The sequence below is a fragment of the Amblyomma americanum genome, chromosome 4 (genome assembly GCF_052857255.1).
Source record: "Amblyomma americanum isolate KBUSLIRL-KWMA chromosome 4, ASM5285725v1, whole genome shotgun sequence".
Classification (NCBI taxonomy): Eukaryota; Metazoa; Arthropoda; class Arachnida; order Ixodida; family Ixodidae; genus Amblyomma; species Amblyomma americanum.
In genome coordinates this window covers 155188329-155204760 of record NC_135500.1, presented here as the reverse complement: position 1 = coordinate 155204760, position 16432 = coordinate 155188329, and the positions used below count along the sequence as shown (strand labels likewise).

Here is a 16432-nt window from a genome sequence, read left to right as displayed (position 1 = left end):
GCAGCCAGAACAAAGTAAATGCAAGGACAGGATGATAAAAGGGGCAGATCAATTTATGCATATATGTATTTTTCTTTTCTGTGTGCCATTATTTTTGTATTTTTGGCAGAGCTATGTTCCCCTGCTATAATCTTGTATTGCAATCTAAGAATCTGTAAATAAATAAAAATATCAGTTTTCTACTGTAATTAAAGCAATGCATGCACAAAAAAAATTATCTGCCAGAATTTTGGTGACATCATACAACTTCCTAAATTAATATTAGAGTGGGTTTAGCAAGGCTCATGATACTTTTGCATGAGACAATGTTGCCTTATAACTTGTCTGTCAATGCAAATAGTCTGCTGGCTTTCTCCTGTGTTGCTGCTTAATGACTTGCTGTGTATATCACATTGAAGCTCTGTAAAAGTGTCATGAAATTTTCATGGTTGTGAAGGTTGCTTTGTAGAATTGTAGACTGCAGGGCTTAAATTTACATTCTTGAATGCAAAGGGCTTGCAGATTTATGCGAACTTGTACGGGGCTTCATGCATGCTTGAAGGGTCAACAGCATTTATACTGCATGGTAGAAAAAGACATCGCACCATATGGCATCACAAAAAACAGAAGAGATCTGTTGGGTTAGAGGCGATTGCACTCTAGCTATCAATGTGTTCTGTTTGTGTGTGTGTGCTTTTGAAAAGTACATCAAGCCAATTTTCTTGTTTTTTTCATACTTTCATTTCTAGCTTCACCCAGATTGGAACCTGGGTATGTCAGTGCAAATGGGAGGAATCGCCTAGATAGTGGAGTGCCACACACAGCATCGGTTAGAATAGTAGATCTATCAGTTAGAATAGTAGATTTATGTCTCAGCTTGGTAGCAGTCATCAAAAGGCTGGCATGGCCTGAGCAGTGTCTGAGGCGAGACAGTGAAGAATGATGCCGCCATTTGCATTCTAGTTTCATGCTCGCAATGTCGCACAACTCTGGCAGAGGTGTCTCGTCCACCACCTATGCAGCTCCAAGTTTTTGCCAGGCAAAGCCGTGGACCACAGCACTGCGGTACCATCGTACATTATGATATGGTGCGTGGGGTTTAACATCTTATAGCTGCACATGGGCTATGGGAGGAACTGTATTGGAGGGTTCTGGATTAATTTAGACCACCTGGTGTTCTTTTAATGTGCACTGACACTGGGTAGCTCAGAGTAACTTTTGCATTTTGCCTCCATCGAAATGCGGCCACGGCGGCTGGGATTAGGTGCTGCAGCCGAGCGCCGTAGATGCTAAACCATCGTGGAAGGTCAAATACAACAGCCATACACGGGTGATGACAAGGGACACTGTAGCAACAGCCTGCAGCCAGGTGATGCCAAGAAATAACCCAGTTAGCTAATCCCAACAGGCAAGCTTCCAGGACTGTTCATTATTTGAACTGGCAGCTTTCAGCTAACATAAATGGAGCCTGGTCATAAACATCACTGGTAAGCTCTAGCAAAATATTTGCAACTTAATATACCCATTCGACTGAACTGTAATTATAATGCTGTTTTCTTTTTTTTGTAAAATGTGTTCTGTTTGCAGCAATCATCCCTGCACAACCGCGACACCAGTGCAGCTTTGTGCAGCTGCCGTTTCCCTTTTGCAGTGGCGTACATTATACAATCATTGGAGGTGAAGGCTAAGAGGCCTATTGGCTGGGGCATTTGAAGTTGCATAATAAAAAAATTTGTAACCATTAGTAATCAATGCTTTTAATTGCTCAGAAATTTATGCTGATTCAATGCCTTATAATTATGTATTAGCCGAGTTGTTTGGTTTTCATATTTGATAACAACCTACTTCAAAGAGATGTACTTCATGAAGATGCAATGCACAGACATGAGCTCACTTTGAGCGGGTGGCAGAGAGTTTTAGCTTCCACTGAAGTGCTAGCAAATTGAGACAGAATATGTAAAAAGCTTGTTTTCTCTTCTTAGTCGCATAGCAGCACTAGAGATTTAAATGAAACTCTACATTTGAGCCCATTCACCTCATAGAATGTGATGGCATTTCTACCCCTCAGCTTGAGTGCAAGCTAGGCCCACATCTGGTCAGCCAGATGTGCCGTGTGGCTTGTTTTTTTTTTGTATTTCATCTGCCTCCTCCCATCGTCATCATCCACCATCGTGACCCTCTTTTCTTCTCCTCATCCCATACCCCAGTGCAGAGTAGCAGGCCAGATATTTCTCAGGCGAACCTCTGCCTTTCCTGTCAATAAACCCTCTCTCTAGGCCCACATCAGTAGGCATGAAAAGCTTGGTTCACCTACAAGGTGGAATTGCAGCTGTTAACATACTTGCCAATGCCCACCGCGGCAACTCCTCCAATTTTGTAGTTCATTTCTGGGAATGGCCATTATTGAAGGGCATAATGTCAAGGTTTGGTTTATGGGGGTTTAACGTCCCAAAGCGACTCAAGGTATGAGGGACGCCATAGTAAAGGGCTCCGGAATTTTCGACCACCTGGGGTTCTGTAACGTGCACCGACATTGCACAGTACACGGGCCTCCAGTCAAGAATAGAGCAGTGGGCCAGTTTGCACAACAAGAGGACTTTAAAAGGACATTGAGCAGCATGAAACTGCGACAGTGGAGACACTACATGAACTTGCTGCTCCACCTATTATTTTGCGACGAGAAGTTGACCAGAAAGTGCAGCCACTTTGTCTTGTACCTCAGACCGCAACAAAAAGGGAGTGAATTTTTTTTCTCATTATGCTGGAAGAGGACACCTCACCAGTCTCTCGCCTTGCTGGTCAACCTGTTGCTTCCATGATCTTGCAAGCCTATTGCTTTTTGCCAGAAGTAAGTGCAGTGCTATGGGCCTCACTACTGCGTCCCATCCGACACATGAAGATTTTTGATGCTCGTGTGGATGGTTCTTGCAGTACCTATTTGTCTGGCTCCTATGCCTCTGGTGACATGGTGTACGTTATTGGAGGGCTTATTTTGTTCTCAGTGAAAGTGCCTGCCTGCAACTTGGATGTCCACACAAGAGCCAAGGCATTTTAAAATCCAGCTGTTCAGCTCGCTTGTCTTTCAGGTACACTGCTGTCATTGAGCATCACACTACTGCTATCCCTATTATCTACTATTGCTGGCTAACAGTTATAGAAATGCAACTCTCTTTGGCATCATGGTGGCAGCTGTTTTTACTCTTGTTCTCTGTGGGGCACACATCGATCCCCTCATTTCCCTCCAGTTCAGGTTGCACAGAAAATGATAACAGGAATGTGTTTCTCATCATTGAAAAAATGTAAATGTTTTATGCCAGAAGAAAAGGTGCAGCGATTGCCTCACTCATGATGGGCCCCTGAACTGCACGTGGAGGAAGGAGTAAAGAAGGCGGTGCCATAGTGGGGGGGGGTCCCAGATTGGTTTCAACCACCTGGCATTCTTAAAAGTGCACTGACACTGTGTAGAACATCTTACCTTCATCGAAATGGGCCCGTGGCAGCCAGGATTCGATGCCATGACCTCATGATCAACAGGCAAACACCACAGCTACTGTGGCACGGTCTCTTACTCACTTAATGATAGCTGTAGTGATGTTTTCAATATTCCGCAACATAATGAATTTTCTTCAAGCTGAAGCACTGTATTCTAGAGGTCTTGTGGCTCTTTAGCGTGACTGCAGTTTGCGCATTTGTAGGAGGGTCCAACAATGAAAACTTGATAACAGCTTTTATTGACGTGGCCCACAGCACTATGTGCACCAAGTGCGCACAGCCATTGGTCGGAGTCTCACCACTTATTACCTTGCATGATGCTGACAATTCGTGTACAGCAGACCTCGGCACCAAATGTCCACTGCAATGCCCAGCATTTCACAGACAGCTAAAGTCATGACCACACTTCCTAGCTGGGGAAGCATCGGCAGCACTAACTTTGCCCTTCTACACTTTGCTCTGTATTCAGCTGTTGCTGAGCTTCTATAGAACGCTTCATCATTTCTGGCTGGACTTCCATGTAGATGGCCATCATTCGGTGGTTGACACTTACTGCCTTCCCTGCACAGAGGTCCACACATTTGCTCTGAAATGAAGGCAAACATTATTGCAGCACTAACAGCCACTCATACAATTTTTTATTCCTAATGTCAACTCTTCTCCATACACTGTGCAAAATGAAACAGCTAGCCATTTTGCTTATGCCGCCGAAAGAGATCCACCACAGCAGGGCAATTTCTTCTGAATGAGCTCAACTTTGTTCACCAATCTCTTTCCTACCACTTTTGGAATGAAATCGCCTCTTTTGTTTTCCATGTGAACGAAATCGAGCAGAAAGAAAAGAAGCAACAGCTCTCCCACGCACAACCAACCTCCAAGAGTTTGGATGTCGCGTTGTCATTTGATCTTCATAGCTACTAAACCATCGTGGTTGGATGCCATGCTGTCATCCCACTTGCACCCTGTAAAACCCCACCCTCAAGATGAGGAAGCATGCTTACTTAGCACCTTGCCTTAACACAATCCGATTTGATAGAAAAGCTCAAATATGAAAATTGTAAACCCAGGGCCAGTGTCACTCTTGTGTGTTCTACCTTGAACAGGCGTGTTTGCTGTGCTTAAAAGTGAATGAAGCGAGTGAAGTTCACTTCTGTTTAAAGAAACAATGCATGTGCCAGAGCAATGCTGTCTATGGAAATTCCACCTTTATGTGAACATTTCTGCATTGGCCATGCTCATGTATTAACAACAGAACTCGTCTCTGAAAAGCACAATGTCCACGTGGAAAACTGCACAAGGAAGCACTGACGGGTTGTTTCCGATCTTTTAAAGATATGCACCAGCTAGCTGAACAACAAACTTTATTTCGCTCTATTTAATGTTGCATCAATGGTTTAGTTTAGTTTATTTTAGAGGGGTTTAACGTCCCAAAGCGACTCAGGCTATGAGGGACGCCGTAGTGAAGGGCTCCGGAAATTTCCGCCACCTGGAGTTCCTTAACGTGCACTGACATCGCACAGTACACGGGCCTCTAGAATTTCGCCTCCATCGGCATTCGAACGACCCGGCCGGGATCAAACCCGCGTCTTTCGGGCCAGCAGCCGAGCGCCATAACCACTCAGCCACCGCGGCGGCTACATCAATGGTTCAGTGGTACTGCCACAGTAATGCAGACTCCTGAGCGGACAAGCATGCTGAAAACAGTTTTAACAAATTGCTTTGAGTAGTACTCATGACACTATCTATTTACGACTATGCAGGATTATGCGTGAGTGTGTTATCATTTTGACTGAAAAAAAAACAAAGCCTTCCTGCTGAACACTTCAATGCAGCAGTAGCAATTTTAGCTCCTGTCGAGAGCTGCCCATGCGTATTGTACTACATAAACCCTTTTATGTGAACACATTTCCTGTTAGAATTTTCCTGCACTCTGCATGGTTCCTCCATGCTGCATCCCAACAAGATCAGTGTAAGCATGGAATATGCACATGCTTTGAAGCCTAGCCAGAGCTGTGCATAGCACCACAGCTGACAGCACACCAGGCTCGTATACACACGTGGCATGAAAAGCCGCAGTTCCTTTCCCACATTCAAAGCTTGGGTACTGCTTTACTACACACACATCCAGTGCTTACGAAACGGCTGGAGCACATGGACTACATGCTGTTATTTCTTGAACTTGTTAATCAAATACATTGCAAAACTGCATATGCAAGTGAGCTACTGTTGGTATCCATGATTTGGGCCAGCATGAACTTTGGGACACAAATGAAGAGAGACACGTGGAATACGGAACACACGGCTGACTAACAACTTTAATGAAAAGGCGCGGAACGCGCGGAAATATATGCAGCGGTAAAGGTGGAGAGAAGGATGGAGAGAAGGCAAAGGGCATGGCAAAAGAAGGCCGCACCAAAAGCAAATGTAACAACAATGCTTAGAACAGATGACGAAACAGCCGTTACCGGGAAAGCGAAATCACTGAGCCCCCCACAATCTTAGGCCGCGTTGCAAAACTGTGCGCACGTGATGGGAACCAAAGCATGATCGAGAATCAGTTCTCACAGGATAAGGTCTAGGCCACAACAAAGACAGTGAAAGAGCAAAAGCCGCGTCATAAAAACAAAACACGAAACAACTGAAAGAATATATGAATGAAAAACCCGCAAGAAATCACGCCAAAACAAAGCTAGAAGTTTTAACATGAAGATGGACATGAGGCTGCGAAATCATGAAAAGCTCCTTCGCCTTCAGGTGAGACGAGAGTTGAATAAAAACCAAAAAATGCCAACACTAACACGGCTAAAACAGAGCTAAAAACCTGAAGTTGAATTAAAACCAAAATGCCAACAGTAACACGACTAAAACGGGCTAAAAACCTAAAACATGATGTGGGAGATAAAAAGCAAAAGCACAAACAGGGTGCCGAACAGGACGGGCGTATAATTTGGCCGGTTCATGGGACAGGGCAAAGTTCATGCTGGCCCAAATCATGGATTCATACCAACTGGCCCAGAAAAATGCCATTTTACTGTTGGTAGTTCTGCATATAAGGTGAATACATATTAACTATATGGGTATGACAAGCATGCACATGGCCTTACAGAAACCAACGTTTACAGCAAGAAGTCTGCATTTCGAGTCTCACTTGCCTCACTTTGATTCAACTGCAAAACCTTGCTCTTACTATTGCGGCTTGCTTCCAAAGCTAGATAATATTACAAGGTTGTGACAGCAAACAAACCAAGCCATAATTTTAAATTTAGAGTTGCGCATGTAGCTCAGTATGCAATAATGGCTCCGTCTCTCATTTGTAAATAACGGTGGCCGCGTATTCGACGCCGTGAACGCCCCATTGAGTGCCAGTCAAGTGCATGATTTGACCAGCCAAGAGCAGTAGCAATCCCAAAAAGCCGCCACATGTCGGGAATGCCGGCGCTGGATACCACTGCTTGCACCAACCTCATCTGGAGTTAGGTCTCGATAGTTTAGATTGTTCACGCAGTGTCGGAAGCATGTCTCCGTCATCCTGTTGTATATCAAGAGGAAGTCCCGGAACTGAAAAAGAATAAACCAAACGTTTTCTTCAAACCGCGTGCAGTCGGCAGCGGCAAATGCACGAGCTTTTCGAGTGTTGACCGGTTTCGCTAGGCAGTAAAAGGTAAGTCACTGCAGTGTTTGGTGGAGGATATGGAAGCTGAACAAAGGCTCTAAAAGGTGAACAGCTTAAGGACCAAGCGCGTCGCACAATTCCGTGCTGCACATACGTTTCTTATCGCTGCATCTTCCGCCATGAGGTAGCAGAATGTTTTGAACGGTTTAGAGCACGACGCTAACGACGCTGAAACTGCTGAAACCAACGCTGGCTGCGCTGGTTTCGAACAGTAATTGTGAAACTTCAATTCAAGCTCGCAGCCGACTTGGCCAGTTTCTGAAGACTTTTATTTAGCACAGGCCGAAAATAACTTTTTTTTTTTTGTCGAATGTTTAGCACGAGTAGTGTTTTGGTGCTTTCTGCTCTTTGGCTTTTGAGAAAGAGGGAGAGAGCAATAGTCAACATGGCGTAGTACATAAAACGAACGCGCAACCAGGCGCAACTTCGTTGCAAATTGACATTGCTTATAACCACTGTTTGGTGGTGCCTAATTTCGTCCCTGTGATTATCTTCATATTTAGGAATTCTCTGTTGCTCGTTTCACGCTGCTGTCTGCGCGTTTTAGTGTGACGTCCACTCTTGCACACTATGCCCGTGCTGCCAATTCGTATATTCGAATAGACGCAGAGGACAGACGCTGGTATGCGTCGCAGATGATCTTGCTGTACAGGTGTTCAGAGTGAGTTGATTTTTACATAGGAGGCTGCCATGGACATGCCGCACTACTCACACTGTTGTTCAGCCGAGTCTTGCGCAGTGCGCGGCTGTTTGTACGCCTGATTTTCGTCAGTTTGTTTCACTTGTGTTCCGTCTTTGTAGCGCTTCCTGGAATGGCAGACGAAGAGGAGCAGGAGAACGAGCTGTTGGTTCTGGAAAGCATCTACGATGCTTCGGTCTTTGGAGTAGAAAAGAGTCCGGGCCGGTATCCTAAAGGACATTTCCTGGCCCGCGTTGAAGTCCCCAAGCCCTTCCATGTGCTGGTGCCACGAGTGAATGCCCCAGGTGCGCGCATCTCGAAAGTGGTCGTTGTCTTGTCTCTGCACTTTTACCGTGCCTGTATAGTCACAGTCAGCAAAATACATTTTTTTTTTGTAGCAGCACACGAGTGGGCCTAGCTGGTATATGTGTTCTTTGCATATCGAAACGCTGGCGCAGATCGCGTTGACCACGTAAGGATAGTATCTGCTGAACGCAGTGGTGCACGTGTCTTTCATGGTGTGCAGCGCTAGAATACGAGAGACAAGTACAATGAGGGCGAAACACAGCAGTGCTGGAAGATAGAACAAAGAGAAGGGTCAGCAATACTAAACAATTGATGAACTCGATAAACGCGTATTGAGGCGACAGTTGGGCTTTGTGCATGGCTTGTACTTGTCTGTTGACTCCCATTGCTAACCCACAAAATGACCTATAACTATCCAGTGTTTTGAGTAACTGCAAACTCTAAAAGGGTTGTTGCAGTCATTACATTTGATTATGCACGTGTATTCCGGCACCTCTGTACTCCTCAAAACATTTTTCCCCAGTGAACTTCGTACTAGTACATATCTGCACTGTACTTGTCTGATGGTAGAGAGGTTGGTCAGATGGTTCTTGATAATCACAAAGTGAATAAGGGAGGGGAAAGCCTCAGAGTGTTTGCCAATGTTTCAACAAGAAGACTTGTCTTCGCCTGGCCCAGATGAAGGCAAGTCCTCTTGTCGAAACGTTGGCAAGCAATTTCCCTCCCTTGTTCATTAAGCAGCTCGTGTTGCAGAAAATCCGGAATCGCCGTCGTTAACCGTGAGCGGAAAATCCACGAAGAATTGATGGTCGGTTTGTGTAGTTAGGCCAGATGCGAATTAGGTGCACTAGCAGATTGGTTTTTCCTTTGGTTGCGATGTTCAGATCCAGTGTTCATGGGTGGCAGTTGTTGGATAGTGATAATGGGCTAGTGCCCATATATGCGGAACTGGTCATTCTCTCCTTTACATTTATAAATCCCTGGGAGTCCTCATGCAACTCCTGGCGCAGTGGTGCAGCAGCCAGGCGATGCGCCACTGCCCTTCAGTGACAGGTGCTGCCATCGGTGGGACTTGGGTTGCTTGGTTTAGGTTGCAACCCAAGTTGCTCTTCCCGAGCAGCCTCTCACGATTAAATGGGCTGCTTCCTGGCACGGTGGGCAGGTGAGCAGCCAGCCACAAAACCGGCTTCAAAAAGACAAACACACAACGGTTAAATGTGGCGAATGCCCACTGTAAGCGCTAGTGCACAAAAAAATCCCCAGAGAAGTAACCTAGGAGGCAGGTGGGCCACCTAAGTCACGTAACCTTGCAGCGTCGTCACACCTGCCCACTGTGGCAGGTGGCAGTAAATGTAATGATTGGTCACTCAGGAAGAGCAACCTGGGTCGCACAAGGCCCACTGGTGGCAGCACCTACCATCGCAGGGAAGTGCCGCATCGCTTAACCGCTGCACCACTGCGCCAGGAATGGTACGAGTGCTCCTAGGGATCTATGAACAGAATAACCAATTCTGCATATATGGAAATTAACCCAATACGTTTTCACGTCATACCCTTAAGACAGAGTTAAAGCGTCCCTTCTAATTTTTAGAGTTTCAGTGTGAAAGCAGTGTGCGCAGATTTTACAAAGAAAGGAATATTATATTTACTTGCCTAATGGACCCACTTTATTTTCAGAAAAGTTGACATTAATTTAGTGGGAGGGTCCATTACGTGCGGAAAGGAAAAGTTTTGACAGGTTTTTTTTGGGAGAGTCGAAATTTCATATACATCCATCCATCCGCTCGCTTGCCCACCAGCCCTCCTGCCCGCCTGTCCGTCCGTCAGCTCGCTCGCCTGCTCGCCTACCCACTTGCCCATCTGCTCGCCCGTCTGTCTGTCTGTCCATCGTCAGTAAAAGCACACAGTCTACGGGTTGTGTCCCCTTGTCACTTGCGATTATGTATGGTCAGTGTTTATTATCATTCCCCTCTAAGGTGTTAGCTGTATCACGCTGCCATCCAGCAGTTTTGCGACAGTTGATGGTGGCGACCAATTGCGGTGAGATAAAGCGAACATGCTGAACAGCGGCCGTGATCGTCACGTGCGAGTTTTTTCGGCTAGGTTAAGAAATAAAAAGTGAGCTCTCATTGACAAAAGTGGTCGGTGGGTTCATTGTGTGAGTGGGTTCATTACATAATGCGATACAACCAATGCATACGCAGGCATACACAGTGCGTATTTGCGTGACAAAACTGTTCTGTTTGCAATGCTGGTTATCACAGAAAATAAACGCAGGAAACACGCTACTTCCAGTTGTGCACTTTATAGGGTAAATAGGGTAGATCGAGTGTAACATTTGTAACTTTGAAAGATATGAGCACATGGTTAGCTAGATCACTGTGCTTTTAGCTTGTAGCATGTTGGCGTGGTAGCAGTATCCCCAACGAGCACAAATCAGAGAAGCAAGCAATAATAAATGCCGGAAAAGTGCCACAAAAACGTGTTTCTGTTTGGCTTGTGTCTTTTGCTTGCTACTAAGGAGTTCCAGGTAATCTTATTCTTGACCTGCTTTTTTTTTTTCTTTTTATTCATTCTTGTTGAGCCAGTATGTCAGCGCACTGAAAACTTTTGGTGTGCAGTCCTTACATTGCCCATTAATGTGCTGCTATTGCAGTGCTTGTAAACCCTGCATTGATCCTGGGTTGAATGCAATTTCTGTTGCAGATGAAATGCAGGAGATTCTTCTTGAGCACTTGCCTCCTGTTCAGCTAGACTTTGTACTACCATCCAAATACCCCTCCGAACGTGCGCCTATGATCTGCCTGAGCTGCCCTTGGCTCACCGTGAAAGAGGTGATGCATCGCTTCAGAGCTGTTAGCTATATTTGTTAGAATCTTCACTTATTGTCATAGATGTTCCTGGATCCGTGCTTGTGCATTGTGGTGCTGCACGCTTTACAGGCATGGACAAGAATTTGCAAGATGCTGTTTCGCAGAAAATTATTTATTCCTGCGTTGCCTCGCTAGCCAGTCGGCTCATATTAAGTAAGTAACATTATTTTGCAGGAAGTAATGCAGTTAATTCCTGCGGGTGGCGTAAGTAAGGCTAAAGGCTCGGAAGCCTGACAAGGTCTTAGCCCCCATACGCTTGTTTGCAGCCTGCAGCAGCAGAATCACATTTTCTTTACATAAAACACTCACGCGGTTACAATAGCGCAAACATATTTCCGCATGCTTGTCTCCTCATGCTTCCATGCTTTAAATTACCTGCTTTGCCCGACTGCCGCAGAAATAATTCTTCCTCAGTCCGCATCCTGAAAACTTTTGTCCATGACTGATATTTCGTGCAACCTTTGTTAAACCTGTTTTCCAAGTTATTTTCTTTACCTTAGTGCTTCATTCGCCACATATTTGCAGCCGACTTTCATTTTGAGAATTGTGATGCTGCGAATAGATCAAAGCAGAAAGTAAACCTGAGGCGGTGGTGCACTGGCTGTAGCCAGACTGCATTAAAATGCAGGTTATTTGTTACAAGGACTGCACTTGGGGCCGTAAAACAAGGCAGCCACAACTAATTAATTAATCAATCACTTTATTAATACCTCAAAGGTCCTGATTTAGGACATTACATAAATGGTGGGTGTGTGTATTTCAGGTAACGATGACAGGCTTGTGGGAAACATGGCTATGATGAGACAACTTCTTCGATGGCAGTCTTGAAGCAAGCACGGTCACAGATGAGCGCCAGATGGCTGGGAAGGCCATTCCAGTCAAGAGCAGTGTACATGAAGAATGACTCATGAAATCTAGTTGTGTGAGCACGTGGCCAGATGGCGTTATTAGGGTGGCCTGTGTGAGGTGTTCGATGCACTGGTTGAATGAGCTGACTGTCATGGAGTGATGTAAGAGAAAACTTGTGGTGGAGGCAGGGGTGTGAAATTCAGTAGCAAGGAGCGAGAGGAGGTAGTTGTAACTGAGATTGCATGGTGGAGATGCTAGAATAGTACAAGTAGCTTGAAAGAATGAACTGAGCAGCACTGTTCTGAACAGATTCAAGTTTTAGTAAGGTTAGATTGGTGCAGATCAAGGATAGCGCTGGTCGCACAAGGGTATTGTAAGCTGGTAGTTTTACAGAAGAAGGTGCCATGTGCAGGTTATGGTAGAGGTATACAACAGTTCGGTTAGAGGAGTTGTGTGGTTTATGCGACAGAACTATGTTAAATCGTTAGCGAGGTGGACACCTAGGTGCTTAAAGGAGTCAGTTGGAACAATAGTACTATTCATTAATTTTGTAAATAGGAGGTGTGTAGTTTCAGTGGCAGTGGAAAGAAATCAGTAAAGTCTTAGTGGTGTTCAGGGACATAAGCCACATAGCGCACCATTGTTGCTGAAGGCAGATCGTTAATGTAAACTAGAAAGAACAAGGGACCACCTGAAATAACACTTGAAAAAGAGGATGAATTACTATTAGCGGAAACAAACTGCATTCGGTTGGTTAGAAAGCCTTGGATCCCATTGAGAACCAGTGAATTGAGGCTTAATTGAGACAGCTTGAGTAGCAGGTGGAGTGAGGTGTTTTGTTGAATGCTTTCTTGAAATCTAGAAATATAACATCAGTACGTGTGTTGCAGTCAGGATTGGAATGAACATCGTGAAGGACCAGAGCTAGTTGGGTTTCACATAAATGTTCTTTACAGAAGTCGTGCTGGTCTGAATGAAAGAAATGACAAATGGTAAAAAGGAAGTGACATGGGAGTAAATGATATGTTCTATGATTTTTGAGCATAGTGTTTTTGAATGAAGGTCTCGCCTTTGGATGATACATGTCAATTAATAATCTGCTTTTGGGAGAACTTTGAGCAGGTATTGTTGTCATGGCACAAAAGACAACGCAAGATCTTTGTTGGTGGTGTGAAGACACACCCACATTTATTGACTCAGTGGTGGCCGGACTATAATAACTCATGTAATGAATAATGGCTTTTGATATTATAATGGCGTAAGTTAATCTGAAAATTTCTGATTCTCTTGGTCGAAGTTTCAAAATTTTGGGCTTAGAGAACATAATAATAATAATTGGTTTTTGGGGAAAGGAAATGGTGCAGTATCTGTCTCATATATAATTGGACACCTGAACAGCGCGCCATAAGGGAAGGGATAAAAGAGGGAGTGAAAGAAAGAAGGAAGAGGTGCCGTAGTGGAGGGCTCCGACCACCTGGGGATCTTTAACCTGCACTTAGAGAACAGCCGAATATCATTTCAGGGCACTACAAATCAAATGCTGCCTACGAGGTACAGCAGCCGCCAAATAAATATTTATGGTGCCATGTACTTACTTATGTGCATCTGGTATGGAGGTTTCTTTGCAATGTATGCTGTGTAGTTTTGTTTCGGTTTTTTGGGGTTTAATGTTACCAATCAACTCAGGCTATGAGGGAGTGGAAGGCTCTGGATAATTTCGACCAGCTGCTTCGACATGCACTGACGTCGCACAGTACGCGGGCTGCTAGCATTTCCTGTCTATCAAAGTGTGACAGCTACAACTGGGATTGAAGATACGTCTTTTGGTCCAACAGCCGAGCACCATAACCACTTAGCCACAGAAGTAGCATAGCAGCAGTTTGAGGTGGTATTGCTGTTTCACTGTAGCAAATGGCATCAGGCCTTTTCTCTCTAAAAATGTTCTCGGTGACCGCCGTCAGCTCGTGCTATTACAGACTGCTCTAGATGAAGCGTTCTTGCTGAACAGTTGTTGTTTGAAGTGTTAGTAGTTTCAGTTATCGGAAATAGAACAAATTTGTATATGAAAAGTTGCCAGGTGAGGGCAGTGGAAGTAGACACAGATGAAAGAGGACCTGTCCCCTTCCTTTTCCCTGTGCACTGTTCACACTGTTCCTACCTGTCAAGCATGCACCAACCTGCCTCATTTTCATTGTTTGCTGCTACTGCGCAGCTGGAGAAACTCTGCCAGGCGCTAGATGACTGCTGGCGGCAGGACCCGTACACGGTGGTGCTGTACCGTTGGATGACCCTGCTGGAGACGGAGGCAGGCAACATTCTGGGGTTGAAGTCCAGCCACAGCCTGGCACCACTCTACCAGGAATTGACTCGTCTCCGAAGAAACACCAGTGAGGCATTTGTTCTCTGAATTATGTGTGGTCCAGCAGTCTTTGTTGCAGCATACATCAGGGGTCCCCAGACTGGGTTCCTTAGAGCATTTTCAGCTTCTCCAGGCACATGAATGCATGCATTGTTTTGGCATGTCAGAATGCTTAGTGTCCGAAAGGGTGTGTCCTGGAGTGATTGCATCAGAAAGTCTGTGCAGTAATGTAAGATTTTTCTGATCAGTGCACACTTGTTCTCTTATATCCCAATGCTGGAAACTGGCAGTGGGCGTGATGGCTGCTGTGGTGGTAACATGCCCTAAAACTCCCAAACTGTGAACAAGTATAGCCCAAGTCAGAAGAACACAGTGTTTCATTGAGCAATCTGATCATCTTGTCATGGGACCTTAGGACTAGCACAATCGTTTATTACGCCATTTTGCATGTGCTTGTACACTCAGTCCTGGTTGTAACTAACAGTGTGATTAATGTGATTTGTTTGATAAGTGGAATAACTCAATATACCCAAACCTGCTTATAACAAACTTCAGTAAACTTCAGTACCAAATCTTATACGCGAGGTTGTGAACAGTGGGGCGAAAACTCGCTGGTGAAAGAAAAACCATGCCACTCGGCATGAATAATCTACTCCAGAAGTAATTTTTTGGAAAATTTCAGAACAAGGGAGCCAACTGTTTGCATTATGCATTTTTCTTTTATGGCAAAAAAAAAAAAATCCCACGTGGCAGGCACCTCATTGTCCTCATCTTCGTCTGCGTCTTCGCCTTCTCTTCGGCACATTATACAGATTCCCGCTTGGCAAAAGGGGTTGCCAGCCGCTTCGCTCGCTTGTTTAATAAACGATTTCTTCAGGAGATTTCCTTGCTGTAGCAGTGTAGTAGTCCCTTCGTTGCCGTGCGAAGTGAGAAAAAACACCCTCATAGCACCATCTTGGCCAATGTGCATCTTCTTGAACTGGCACATCTGGGAAAACGTGCTGAAACCTTTGTCTTCCAGTTGAACAATATGCTTTTCTGCTCGACTTACGTTCTTCACACGAGTTACCGTATTTACTCGAATGTAACGAGACTACGAATGTAACGCGAGGGGTGCATTTACATGCTGCCCAGCGCGAAAAAATAAAACCACGAATGTAACGCGAGGCTTAAGGACGCAAAACAAAGTACCTTTAATAGACATCGTGGCTAACTTGTTTATTCATCTTCCCCGCTTTCGGAAACCTCCTATTCGCTATCGAAGTCTCCCGGTAACTTTTGTCGTATCGGTGTTGTTCACCACAGAGAGAATCCATTCCTCTTCATGAACATTTGGGCCCACCCATGAGATGCTCTGAACTTCCCATCTCCCGAGCAATGTCTCTAACTTTCCAACAGATCAGCTCGATAATAAAGTCCGCCACTTTTTTCTCAAGCTCGACGTGATGGCTGTGGCGAGGCCCACGAAATCCTTTGCGGTCGGGCTCACATTTAAAAAGCCCCTCCCGCTGCAGCCGCCATCCGCGGATGGTTGACTCGTGTAGGTCAAGTCTTCGTGCTGCTGCAGAATTCCTGACATCTTCAGCTAACAGGGTCGCTTTTCTCTGAAAACAAGCGTTGCCACAAGAACACGATGCGTTGACACATTCAGCGCGAGGCCGCAACGAACAAAAAAAAATGACGGAGAACAACGCTTTGACTTTGGATGGATGAGGATTTGGCTTCCGTGGTACCCATGTTGCCAGCATAAGATCGCAAAACTGCGGAAACTGAAACCAAGCTGATTGCTTTGGAATGGCTGCACCGCGGCACTGCTTTAGGCCAATTGAAGTGTGGTATTCAATTATAACGCGAGGGTGGACTTTAAGGGGGAAAAATCCGAGAATAAACTCGCGTTACATTCGAGTAAATACGGTACTTTCACCTGGCGACAGCAATGCTCCGGTTCTCAGAGTAGGTACCATTCCTTGTCGAGGAGTCGTTTCTTGTGTGCGCGTGGTCGTAGTTGTGGACGAAAGCTTGCTAGGGCATGCAAGTTGTGCACAGTGTTTCCTGCATGCTTGTTGCGCGAGTCACACTCATTGCTTTCCTGGACATCTTGAACAATACCCTCTCATCTCTCTGCTTTCCATATCGGTAACCAGTCTTGCTTTTGGCCTTAGACATCTTCATCCAGCTGATCTCACTGTCTGGCTCACTTATATGCTTCGCATCTGCGTGTG

The 16432-nt window shown here is 45.2% G+C and overlaps 2 protein-coding genes across 3 annotated transcripts in view; one reads left to right on the top strand and one right to left on the bottom strand.

Moving 5' to 3' along the window:
- Positions 1-3687: 3687 nt before the first annotated feature.
- Positions 3688-7377, bottom strand: Tim9b (Translocase of inner membrane 9b). The gene is made up of 3 exons (XM_077662059.1): positions 7239-7377; positions 6934-7029; positions 3688-4057 (listed from the first exon to the last, which is right to left on the bottom strand). The coding sequence occupies exons 1-3, from the start codon at positions 7263-7265 to the stop codon at positions 3905-3907; spliced, it is 276 nt and encodes a 91-aa protein (XP_077518185.1). The 5' UTR covers positions 7266-7377; the 3' UTR covers positions 3688-3904.
- LOC144128563 (E3 ubiquitin-protein ligase RNF14-like) overlaps positions 7114-16432 on the top strand; it is a 30815-nt gene continuing 21496 nt past the window's right edge. The window contains exons 1-4 of one of the 2 annotated variants that reach the window (XM_077662058.1): positions 7114-7132; positions 7946-8128; positions 10836-10963; positions 14064-14238. In XM_077662058.1, the coding sequence (XP_077518184.1) occupies positions 7957-8128; positions 10836-10963; positions 14064-14238 (475 nt within the window). In that variant the 5' untranslated portion in view covers positions 7114-7132; positions 7946-7956. Of the gene's footprint in view, positions 7133-7513; positions 7806-7945; positions 8129-10835; positions 10964-14063; positions 14239-16432 lie in introns of those variants that run through there. The other variant, XM_077662057.1, reaches the window with a different exon arrangement.